This window comes from Cynara cardunculus (genome assembly GCF_001531365.2).
Source record: "Cynara cardunculus var. scolymus isolate 2C chromosome LG 8, CcrdV1, whole genome shotgun sequence".
NCBI classification, from domain to species: Eukaryota; Viridiplantae; Streptophyta; class Magnoliopsida; order Asterales; family Asteraceae; genus Cynara; species Cynara cardunculus.
The window spans coordinates 1,598,380-1,611,506 of NC_037535.1; the positions used below are offsets into that span (position 1 = coordinate 1,598,380).

Here is a 13,127-nt window from a genome sequence, read left to right on the forward strand (position 1 = left end):
TATAACATCGACTGAGATAAAGAATAAAATGAAATATTAAAATCATGATGTATCTCGCTGCATTGCGCGGGTACGCTTCTAGTATATATATATATATATATATATATATATATATAATGAGAAATTACTGTCAGTTATATCAACCTTATCCTAAAAAATTATTGAGGTACAACAAATATGTATATATAAATATATATATATATATATACACATATCTATAATATATTATAAAACATTTGATAAAAACTCTTAAAATCGTCATTTATACATGAAGTACTGTTTATTGATGCATGTTACTTAAAGTTCAAGATTACAAGTAAATTGTGCATAAGTACAACTTATTAAGCTCCATGTTTGAATTCGTGTAACTAACTGTAGATAAATATAATCAAATACAGAATAAAATTCTCATTGTAAATATAAAATCTAAAATATAATTAGGATAATTATTGAGTTCTAACATAATACATAGTTATTATCTTTATAAAAAAATATAATAAACTAAAAATCAATTACTTCGTTATTAAAGCTAATTTACATTATAATAAAAAAAACTAAATTAAAGAAATTGCAAAAAATGAGAACTTTTATATATATTTTTGAATGTTTATGATATCTTCAAATTTATATTTTATTAAAAAAACATTATTGTTTGCTCAAAACCACATAAAGTCGTATTATAACATTGATATAGACAAAATAAATAAAACAAAACATTAAAATTGATATATATCTCGTTGCATTGCACGTTTCTCAGTCCTAACAAGTACCTTTCTAATATATATATATATATATATATATATAGAGAGAGAGAGAGAGAAAGAGAGAGGAGTGATCATATGAAAACCGCCATCATTTGTGTAAACCGTGCAAACCACCTTCATCTATCGATTTCATTGTTTAATCTTATGAAAAAAATTTCATGAAATTGTTTAATCTTGTGAAATTGTTTCATATAATATTTTTTTTGATGAAGTTGTTTCATATATGGTTGTGAAATTGTTTCATATAATACTTAATGAAACTGTTTCATGTATTTCTCTAACATTAATGAAACTGTTTCATGTATTTCTCTAAAATTAAAATAATGAAGATGATAATATCTATGATTAACACCCTCCACAATAAAAATGATTAATCAACCTCTCATAATTACAAAAAAAAAAATGAACTTATATAGGGGAGCGATCAAATGCAAACCACTCAATTTGTACAAACCGTGCAAACCGCATTCAATCAATCATAATTTTTCATTTTGTTCATTTTTTTTGTAATTATGAGAGGTTGATTAATCATTTTTATTGTGGAGGGTGTTAATCATAGATATTATCATCTTCATTATTTTAATTTTAGAGAAATACATGAAACAGTTTCATTAATGTTAGAGAAATACATGAAACAGTTTCATTAAGTATTATATGAAACAATTTCACAACCATATATGAAACAACTTCATCAAAAAAAGTATTATATGAAACAATTTCACAAGATTAAACAATTTCATGAAAAAAAATTCATAAGATTAAACAATGAAATCGACAGATGAAGGTGGTTTGCATGATTTACACAAATGAGAGCGGTTTTCATATGATCACTCCTCTCTCTCTCTCTCTCTATATATATATATATATATATATATGTGTGTGTGTGTGTATATAAATGATAAATTACTGTCACTTATATCAACCTTATCTGAAAAAATTATTGAGTTACAGTAAATTGACCATAACACCCTTTGACTAGGTTCTAATTAAAGAACTCAGAAATGAAGGGTAATACAAAGTTGTCGTATATTTTTTCAAAATTTAGAAAATTAGTTAAAATTTAATTTGGAATTACAGTTTGTGTGTGAAGTAATTATATTTCAAAAATGTCTTTTTATTATATATGCAAACAACATCTCTATCCAGGTTGCCCTAACAAACTATCATACATAGAAGAAACACAGGCTCACCCCGATCCGAATGAGAACGGAGATTCTCCGCTAAAACGGGCCCCAGAGCCGGGGATCCCCGGTAGATTCAAATCGGAGCCGGGGAATGTTACTCAAACTAACAAATACTTTTCATGGGGTTTGACCGGAGTTTGACATCCCGTCCCCGCCAGGGACCGGAGCCGGGGGTTATTACTAAGAATCAGGGCCGGGGCCGAGGATTACAAACCCACCCGATTTTTTTTTTAAATAGAATTTTTTTCTTTAAAATAATTGAATTTGGTATCACCTTTTGTGCATTGATTTATTTCATTTTCATTGTTGTCACATTTTGGTTTTTTGGATTATATTTAAATTATTAGATTAGATGTCACTTTTACATATCCACATCCCAAAGGATTTTGAAAATTTGAGATATATTAATTAATTTAAATGATTGTTTAAAATTATATTTTTATATGTTTATTAAAATAATAATTTCACCAAAGGTCTTTGATCTAATCAGTATGTGATGAGTTGTTTGTTTAACTCTTAATAGTTTCATTAATAGGCAACCTCTGAATCATTAAGAGGCGAATCTTGTTTGTAAAAAAAAAAGTTTGTCTCTTAATAGTTCTAAAACCTTCTGAATAATTTTATATCTTGGGCCTCTCTAAACCATTCAGTGTCATAATTTTGTTGTAAATAATTATATTTTATTTTGCACTATATCATGAGAGACTCTTAATCATTATCCACTAAATCATTCAGCAACTGTCAAACAGCCTCTGAGTCTTTAACTTCCTAGAAAGTCAATAGTTTAAATCTTACCAAATATGAAGAAGTTGTGTGAGTTTATTTATTTTATTTTATTGTATATAAATATTATATACTTTTAAAAAAATTAATAATAATTTCTTATATGATTTTTCATGATACTCGTGGTACGAGTTATCATAATGGTGTTATAAAATGTGTTACAAATTTGACTCCTTATTTTTTTTTATTGTATTTAATTTGTTTGTGTAATTTTATATAAAATTTTAAAATTAAATCATCAAGTTCCGTTTTTGACATTTTAGTTTCAAAAGAAAAATAATACAGTTTTATTGGCTTTATTCAAATACGAGATATGGACTGGGTTTGATCTCAGATCTTTGTCTCCTGTTAACCTCAATTGTTGAACGAGTCAAAAAATAGTCTTACATTACTGTTTTTGGAAACGGGTTCTGTATGCAGCCGGTTGAAATTGTCAATAATCAACTTTTTTGTCCAAAAATAGTCTCACATTACTGTTTTTGGAAACGGATTCTGTATGCAATATGTTGGAATTGTAGTAATCAACTTTTTGTAAAAAAATAGTCTCACATTACTGTTTTTGAAAACGGGTTTTGTATGCAACCAGTTAGAATTGTCAGTAATTAACTTTTTATCAAAAAATAGTCTCACATTATTGTTTTTGGAAATGGGTTATGTATGCAACAGGTTGAAATTATCAGTAATCAACTTTTTGTCTAAAAATAGTCTCACATTACTGTTTTTGGAAACAAGTTTTGTATGCGATCGGTTAGAATTGTAAGTAGCCAACTTTTTGTCCAAAAATAGTCTCACATTACTGTTTTTGGAAACGGGTTCTGTATGCAACCGGTTGGAATTAACAGTAATCAACTTTTTATCCAGAAATAGTCTCACATTACTGTTTTTGGAAATGGGTTATGCACGCAACCGATTGGAATTGTCCGTAATCAACTTTTTATCCAAAAATAGTCTCACATTATTGTTTTTGGAAATGGGTTTTATATGCAACCGATTGAAATTGTCAGTAATCAACTTTTTGTCCAAAAATAATCTCACATTACTGTTTTTGGAAACGAGTTCTGTATACAACTTGCTGGAATCTTCAGTAATCAACTTTTTGTCCAAAAATAATCTCACATTATTGTTTTTAAAAAGGGTTCTATATGCAACCGGCTAGATTTGTCAGTAATCAACTTTTATTCAAATACAACTTTACTGAATGTTTCAATTTAAATTCTATGGGTTTTTATGTACTTGATCATCACAAAATACTATGTTTTTTTGGATTATATATTTAATATTAATAAATGTTACATTTATGAGATCATATGTAGACCAAATATTAAATTTGAAAAAAATAAATTAAATGTTTAATAAATATATTAATCAAAAGAAATCAAAATGGGATCCAAGGTATTAAAGTCATTAAATTGCACATGTTACATAAGACTTTAAAAGCAAGTAATATGTCAACTAAAACAGAGGGGTTGAATAATAAATAATAATAATAATAATAATAATAATAATAAAAGAATTCTTGAAATTATTGCAATTAATGCAATAATTAAACAAATCAATCATATGCTTTGGAATTATTTGTATGATGCAATGTTGTAAATATGTGTGTGTGAAAGAAGAAAGTGGTAATATTTCTTTAATGAATTATTTCATTTTGGTATTTAATATGTAAAGTTTTAAATATTTAAGTATCTGAGTAATCAGTTGAACATTAATTTTAGATAAAAAAAAAGACTAATTTTAGATTAAAAAAATTCATGTCATTAACCACATCAACATGATAACCGGTTAATGCTTAAACCGGTTATTCGAATACTTAAATGTTTAAAACTTACATTTTATGTATCAAACTGGAAGCTTTGAAAGTACGTTACCCAAAAATAGAAATCAAGTTAAAATACGATACTTTTTCATGCAATTTGCCCATTTACATATTGCAAACTATAACATGACATAGACGGACCTAGAGGGGTGGTTAGGTGGCACGTGCCACCGTATTGTTCCTCCGTGGTAAGGTAAAAAAAAAATACGTTCGTGAAAGGTATAACCGTTCTATTATAGAAGGTGCAACCGTTTTATATGGTGCCACTATATTCAAAAATTCATGGGTCCGTGATTTTTGATTTTTTTTCTCTCTCCTGTTGTTCTTATAAAAAAATTGAAAAAGAGGCACGTGAATTTAAACTTGCAACCTATAACGATACATGCAATAGCCCTACTAATAGTCTGTAACATTTTTTTTGTTAAATCAGAGCGCGTATCAAATTAAACTCAAGGATTTCCTATTCATATCGCTCACATTTCATACCTTCGGTTTACTTACATATCAGTAATCACTCAGATTTATATAAGTTTTTACTTATATATCAGTCATATATAAGAGGAGATATGAATATAATGAGAATTTTATGTAAATAGCCAAAATTAATAGGACAAATTGCATGAATAAAGTAACATACTTTAACTTGATTTATATTTTCGATAACGTACTTTTATAACTTTTATTTTGGTATCTAAAATGTAAAATTTAAATATTTAAATACTTAGGTAACTATTGATATAACCAATGATGTAGTATCCAATTCAGTATTATTTGGTTAAGCATTAAGGGAAAAGTGAACATATTTCTCCAATTATCTCTTGTTTCTGGGGAATGGGGTCTCATTAAATGTGTCTTAAACAACTTATAAAACTGTAGCAATCAAAGAGAGAGAGAGAGAGTGTTCCAATTCCATCATTGACTCAATAATTTTGTTGCTATTCAGAAAAGGAGGACACCATTGTCATTACTTTAACCATCATGTCCCTTCAGGTTTTTGTTTTCTTTTGCTCACTTCACTTCCATTTTATGATACCCTTCTGAAATTGATCCTTTCCTTTTGGTTCTTCTTCTTTTTTGTTGTTTTTACAACATCTCTCTGTAAAAGAAACCCTGTTGTCCAAATAATGTGACCCGATTCCCTTTTTTGCAGGCTTTCTTCATCCCCACTTTGTTTTCTTTTGATCCTTCTCTTTCCCCATCATGCGTTTCTTGTGAATCTTAGTCCAAAAGTACTCATGATACCTTTTGGGCTCTGATTTGGGAAAAAGTTACTACGTTTTATTGTTTTAGAACTTCTTCAAATGGAATGCGTTGTAGGTGTTCGATGATTTGCTCAAATGGGGAAATTTTGGGTTCTTTCTTTTTGGGTGTTTCTTGCTGTTTTTCGGCACAGAGATTGAAAGGGTAACTAGTTTTTTGATAGTTTTCTTTGTTTACATTCTTGGAAAATGATGAAGAGGCAAAAGAGTGGTACAGTTAGAGGTGGGTTAGATCATGTAGGAGAGAAAGTTGTGCTTATTGCTGTGAAAGCATCCAAAGAAATTTCAAGAAATGCTTTGATTTGGGCTTTAGCTCATGTTGTTCAACCTGGGGATTGTGCTAAACTGCTGGTGGTCATCCCTGCTCACACCTCAAGTAATCCATTTAAGCTCATTTATGTGTTACAATATGTGTTTTTTCAATTTAGGGTTCAGAAGTTTTCTTTGGTCTTGTTTGACTTTTGATTTAGGTGTTTATCAGTCTTCAAATCTATGAGTAGTTGTGATGCTTCATATCCATATTCCAGTTTGAAACCTTCTTCAGAAGCTTTTTTTCTTCTCTCACTTTTGCAAGCTAATATCTGTTTTTATTCATCAAGTTCATCTAGCATACTGATTCTTGAATTCCCATAATGACTGTGAATCATAATCTTCAATGTTTTTGTGCCTCTTTGCAAAATGCAAGCAAATAGCATTGATGCATGATGTTCCATCTTCTTTTTGGTAACCATGGTTATCCAGGCTGGCTTCCGACTAATCACTCCCCACCACGAATGGCCGTAGTCATCACAGGTGAACCTGGCCAAAAGGGCTTTAGCAGCTCCAGGATTTGAACTAAGCAAAGATGAGATTTCCACTACATCCCTTGGGCCTTAACCAGTGCGTCACAACCAAAGTGGTTATGACTGTAAATGCGTCACAACCAAAGTGGTTATGACTGTAAGTGCGTCACAACCAAAGTGGTTATGACTGTAAGTGCGTCACAACCAAAGTGGTTATGACTGTAAGTGCGTCACAACCAAAGTGGTTATGACGGTTAGTGCGTCACAACCAAAGTGGTTATGATGGTCAATCTTTGAGTTTAGGTGCCATTGATGTTCATCATCAAGTTTGATTCAAATGTGGAAGACTAAATACGAGTTTCTTGATGTAAATTGTTTCTGTAGCATGCATGTTAGATTCAGTTTTTATAAATTTTTTGGCTGAGCTTCATGTTTTCTGCATATAAATTCGGATCTTTGTGGTTGATTCCCAACCAAAATGGAAATTCAGGGTGTTTTTCTTGACCAAGAAAACGGGTTCGTTCTTAAGAACCAAAATCTACGAACTAAATCTGTTGTTGATTTACTTCAGGTCATAAGTTATGGAATTTCTCGAAATTCAACAGCGATTGCACCACAGGGCAATGGAAATCTCTTTCGGGTGATGTTAGGGATCAGAAGGACTATATCACCGAATCGTGCTCTCAGATGATGCTTCAACTCCATAATATTTACGACTCAGATAAGGCAAGTCTCATTGCACTGTGTTTTCTTGCTCTTTTTGAAATTCATCTTACCAAATTTGATGGTTTTTGATAGATAAAGATGAAGATCAAAGTCGTTTCCGGCACCACGTGTGGAGTGGTGGCTGCTGAAGCAAAGAAAACCCAAACACAATGGGTTGTTTTGGATAGGTAACCACGTATATCAAATCAATATCGAGCCTATGCTTGGCAAACTGGCTGATGAGCTAGCTGTTAGCTGATAAACCAACTTATAAACTATTCATGTTCGGTAAAAACTAATTGATAAGCTACACGACAATATAAAAATGACCTAAAAGGACGCGTTGAACAGTTAATTGGAAAAATATAAGAAAATACCAAAATAACCTATCTCCCCAGCTAATTTCACTTTTTAGTCTCCAACCAAACGAGGCTTTTTCAAAAGGCTATTAAAATGCTACTTTAAACCACATTTCAAAAGGCTGGCTTGTGTTCAACCAAACGAGGCTTTTTCAATAAGCTCAAAAAAAAAGCTAGCTTATAATCGCCAGAACGTATATGTTTTTCTATTTTGATAAATTATATACAATTTGTTGATTTCCGGACACAGGAAACTGAAAAAAGAGGCGAAAGTATGCATCGAGGAGTTAGAATGCAATGTGGTTGTGATGAAAAAGTCGCGGCCGAAAGTTCTCCGGCTCAATTTGGTTGGATCACCAACAAAAGAAGTCGGCGAAGGTTTAAGTTCTTGTTTAGAAGCACCTGCAGAGAGTTCCAAAGAAGAAGAAAGTATTTGGAATGCAACTAAAGTTCCAAATGTGACCCCCGTAAGCAGTCCCGAACATTCGTTGTTTTCCACAACGGAACACGGAACTTCTTCGTTATCGAGCTTAGATCTTGGGTTTTCTCCGTTTTTGGTAGCGGATCATGATTGGGATGTGAAAAAAGATGAGTTTCTTGATGAGTCTGATTCCGATACCGATAGTGAGAATCTGAGTTCATCCCCATCAACAAGCTTATGTTCTCCATGGATGGCGGATGCTTTTAGTTCTTCCGGGGAATTCTCGAAGATGGAAAGAAGTCCGAAATTGTTAAATGAACGAGCTTTGATCAATCCAATCACGGATGCACTCCGTTTAAAGTTCTCCGAGCTTGACCATAGACTCGAAAAGGCAACCAAGAATGTGAGGGAGACGATCCCGTTAAGGAGACACGTGCCGCCTAAACCGCCGCCACTTTGTTCAATCTGTCAGCATAAAGCGCCCGTTTTTGGAAAACCTCCGAAATGGTTCACGTTTTGCGAGCTTGAAGATGCTACAGACGGGTTTTCTAAAGCTAATTTCTTGGCGGAAGGCGGGTTTGGATCGGTGCACCGAGGGGTTCTGAAAGATGGTCGAATGGTTGCTGTCAAACAGCATAAGATGGCTAGTTCTCAAGGCGATAACGAGTTTTTCTCTGAAGTTGAGGTTTTAAGCTGCGCACAGCATCGAAATGTTGTGATGCTGATCGGATTTTGCGTGGAGGATGGCCGACGGTTGCTTGTTTACGAGTATATCTGCAACAGTTCTTTAGATTCTCATCTTTACGGTACAAATCTATCAATTTCTAACAAGTAATCTATGATTGTTGATACTGAAAGAATACGTGGAACCGCTCTCCAAAAAGAGGAAGGGGGGTTCCAACATAAACCATGGAGAAGTGTGACAAGTCTAATCGATGTGGGACTCTAACCCTCCATCAAGAGCTTAGATGGTCCCACATCGATCAGACTGGCTTTGATACCATGTAAAATGTGGAATCCCCAAATTACTGTCCGAAAGAGCCCTCAAGGAGGAAAGGGGTTCCAACTTCCAACATATATTAAAGAGAAAATGTCCAAGTCTAACCGATGTGGGGCTCTAACAAATACTGATTGAGGGTGTATTTTCAATTTGCAGGGCACGATCATGGGCCGTTGGAGTGGTCCGCGAGACAAAAGATCGCAGTTGGAGCTGCTCGAGGGCTACGATATCTTCACGAAGAATGTCGAGTCGGTTGTATCGTTCATCGTGATATGCGGCCAAACAACATTCTTCTAACTCATGATTTTGAAGCTTTGGTATGCATCAATGTTACATACACATTTTTTGACTTTTGAAGTCAACCTTAAAACACGATCTCGTTCTGAAAAACAGGTCGGAGATTTTGGGCTTGCGAGGTGGCAACCGGACGGCGAAACTGGTGTGGAAACGAGAATAATTGGAACTTTCGGGTAATAGACATAGGCCTTGTTTGACAACTATAACCGAACTCTTATTTTGTAGCTTAATGAATGTCTCGTTTGGTAGCGTTTCCATTAGCTTACGAGTTTTTTCACTTTTTCTTCCAATTATGTCCGATATATTTTTTTTCAATTAATTTTTTAACGTATCATTTTAAATCATTTTACATTGTCCTTCGACTTTTTATCTAGTTTTTATCAAACATGACTAGTTTATCGACCAACAACTAGCTTTTCAGCTAATGGTTAGCTTATCAAAAGCAAGCTCAGATATGATAGTTAAGTTCAATGTACAGTCTAAACCGAGCTCATATCCGTTAGATTACGCCATTTTTTATGGTTCAGTTGTGTCGTTTTCTAACATGTTTCAGTTTTTTAGGTATTTGGCTCCGGAATACGCTCAGAGTGGCGAAATTACCGAAAAGGCCGATGTCTATTCTTTCGGGGTCGTGTTGGTTGAGCTCATTACTGGACGAAAAGCCGTTGATATAAACCGACCAAAGGGCCAACAATACCTTACCGAATGGGTATGAGTTTTGGAACTCTCGGTTTCGTTTTTCGTGTTTTTTAGCCCCTCATTGTTGCATATTTTGATCGACAGGCTCGGCCATTGCTCGAAGAGACTGCCATCGCCGAGTTGATGGACCCGCGGCTTAAACAAAGTTACTCGGAACCGGAGGTGCGATGCATGTCACATTGTGCATCGTTGTGCATCCGTCGGGACCCACACTCACGACCTCGAATGTCTCAGGTACAAACCTTAAACAGTTAAACCTCATGTCGTTTTTTTAAGGACAAAATGCAACAAAGTTTGGTTTAATTCCTATTTAATGCAACAAAAGATTCTCTCAACCGATGCAACAGAGTTTTACAACTTGTATCCATTTTGACCCGGTAGCCTATTTATCTTGTAACATCTGTTGACGTGGATGCATTTACGGCATCAACTTTTAAACGATCGGTATGTTACCGGTCAAAATAGGTATAATTTAAAAAAAAAAACTTAGTTACAAAAAAACATGGTCATTCCCATCTTTTTGGAGACCCTGTTACATCTGTTACCCCTACTAAACTATAGATCATCTGAAATAAGTAGTAATAAACAAATTAAAATATAAAAGTTCACGTCATATTAAAAAAATCTTACAGATTAAAACAACAAAAGTGTTTAAAATGTCAAAGTGAGAAGAATATCGAACAGTTGTTTTTGTTTCTTATCAGCAAATTCCGACATTTAATAGCCGTTTTTAATTTCGAAAGAAATTAGATAGGTCTTCACCGAGGTGTTCACAACTCGGGCCTCAAAGACAAGTAAAATTAGGCCTTAATGTTCAAAAACTCATATATATTTTTTTATTAACCTGGATATCCAACCCGCTATGCGAGCCGACTAATCCCAGGGCGACCACCTGCTTTGCAGATAGCCCGGAGTCACTGCATTTGAACCTCCGTGGCCACAAGGGGATTTTTATTCCTCTTAGATTTGAACTTGAGACCTCCTGGTATTTTTGACCTTTGCAGTCAAGCTCAAACCAATCAGACACCACCTTTGTGGTTTAAAAAAAAACATATTTAACATGCTAACAGACGGCCCTACTTAATTTCGTTCTTTATTTTCCAACCTACTTGTTTCGTACGATGATTTTTGGTGATGGTTATGTGTTTTTGTGGAGAAACAGGTGCTTTGGATGTTGGAAAATAATGATATCAAATGATCTCCGGCGACTCAGGTGTGATTCCGGCGACCATTATCTGGCCGGAGCAATAGTTGGATCATTGAAAAAGAAATTACATGCATTTATTGGAATACTTGTACATATATTCTTTAATTTTTTATTTATTTTTCCTGTTTGAAAATGGAAGAAATTAAGCTATACAAATAGTTATGGTTGTTTGTTTACTCTTAATAGTTTTATTAGCAGGTGAATTTTATTTGGCAAAAAAAAGTCCGTCTCTTAATGGTTACAAAACCCTTGAATGGTTTTGTATCCTGGGTCTCGTTTAACCATTCAACGTTCTAATTTTATTGTAAAGGATTACCAAACAATTATATTCATTTTGCATTATATCATGAGAGCCTTTTAATCATTCTGACAACTTAATCATTTTATATCAAACGATTCAGCAACTGCCATTCAGTTGTTAGGGAGTGTATGCTTCATTTTGAGCGATTTAGACTATAAATTATCTGGTGAACTTAAATTGTTGGGTTTTTTTAATACAAACCGAAGGTGGAAACGTGAACACCATTTCTACTTATCTAACGTGTTCTTTTTTAACGTGCTAACAATCAGTAAGAGGTTGTTTGATAGTTGCTGAATAGTTTGGTGCAAAATGATTAAGAGACTCTCATAATATAGTGTAAAATGAAATATAGTTGTTTAGTAATTGTTTACAATAAAATTAGAACGCTGAATGGTTAAGGGAAGCCCATGATACAAAATCATTCAGAGGATTTTAAAACGATCAAGAGGCAGACCTTTTTTTGCCAAACAAGATTCTTCTCTTAACGATTCAGAGGCTGTCTTTTAATGGAATTGTTAAGTGGTAAACAAACCCTAAACCATGCTATGCAATAAATAGTGTCTGAATGTGTATCTATACTATCTTATAATACATTTGGCTAAAACTCTTAAACTCTTAATCTCTTAAACTCTTAAAAACAACCTCTATTGCAAATGTTACAACCTATTAAAGCAATCCCTAAACCCGTTCAAATCAAAAACCCTATCCTATTTCATGGCCAAACAATCTCATCTCCAACAGAAACCCAATTCCCGAAATCGGATTTCATCGCCAACAGGAACGATTTCATCGCCCTAACCCAATTCAATTTCATAAACCCTAAACGATTTCAGGCAAAATCGCTCCCCACCGCTTTCGCTCTCACCCTTCAATCCATCGCTCCATCGTCATCTTCTTCAACCTTCAATCCTGCCTCCAATGTCGTATTCTTCAACCTTCAATTCTGCCTCCATCGTCGTCTTCTTCAACCTTCCAGGTAATTCTGTTTAGGGTTCTGTCCATCTCGTCTTCTTTCTTCTTGCAAGCTTTTGCAGACTTTTGGGGTTTGATTATTTTTGGGGGTTAGGGCATCTTTGGTGATTATTTTTGGGGGTTAGGGCATCTTTCATATTGACTTCTTTGGTCCATTGTATTTGAAGGCATGCTCTATTAGAGGATTCTTAGGGTGCCGATTCCTTTTATGTATATCTTGCATTGTTATGACAAAATAGAGACCAATCCGCATTGCTATGTTTGCGACCTTAACTTTTGCTTACATGGGAGAGCAAAACTCCACCTATAGGTTTAATTGCTTACTTGATTTTGATCTTTATGTGACTGAATATGCATACATGATTCTGTTTTGGTTGCTCTATTTGATTAAGATTTATTGCTGTTTCTAGAATTATTTTGGTTGTTGTTCGTCTCTACCGGTTTACTGTAGGTGCTTAAACAACCTCATTCCAAATTAGAGAGGCATTTTATGTCTTGCAATTATAAAAGTCTGACAATCACGTCCTTCAGTGCATGTAATGGGTAGCCAGAATGCTTGGAGAAAGTAACAGACA

At 33.8% G+C, this 13,127-nt stretch overlaps 1 protein-coding gene across 1 annotated transcript; it reads left to right on the forward strand.

Annotated features, from left to right (window-relative positions):
- The first annotated feature begins 5,490 nt into the window (after positions 1–5,490).
- LOC112516853 (inactive protein kinase SELMODRAFT_444075-like) lies at positions 5,491–11,429 on the forward strand. The gene is made up of 9 exons (XM_025124087.1): positions 5,491–6,185; positions 7,163–7,317; positions 7,390–7,484; positions 7,906–8,882; positions 9,233–9,393; positions 9,470–9,546; positions 9,935–10,082; positions 10,157–10,306; positions 11,235–11,429. The coding sequence occupies exons 1-9, from the start codon at positions 5,999–6,001 to the stop codon at positions 11,268–11,270; spliced, it is 1,986 nt and encodes a 661-aa protein (XP_024979855.1). The 5' UTR covers positions 5,491–5,998; the 3' UTR covers positions 11,271–11,429.
- The last annotated feature ends 1,698 nt before the right edge of the window (positions 11,430–13,127 follow it).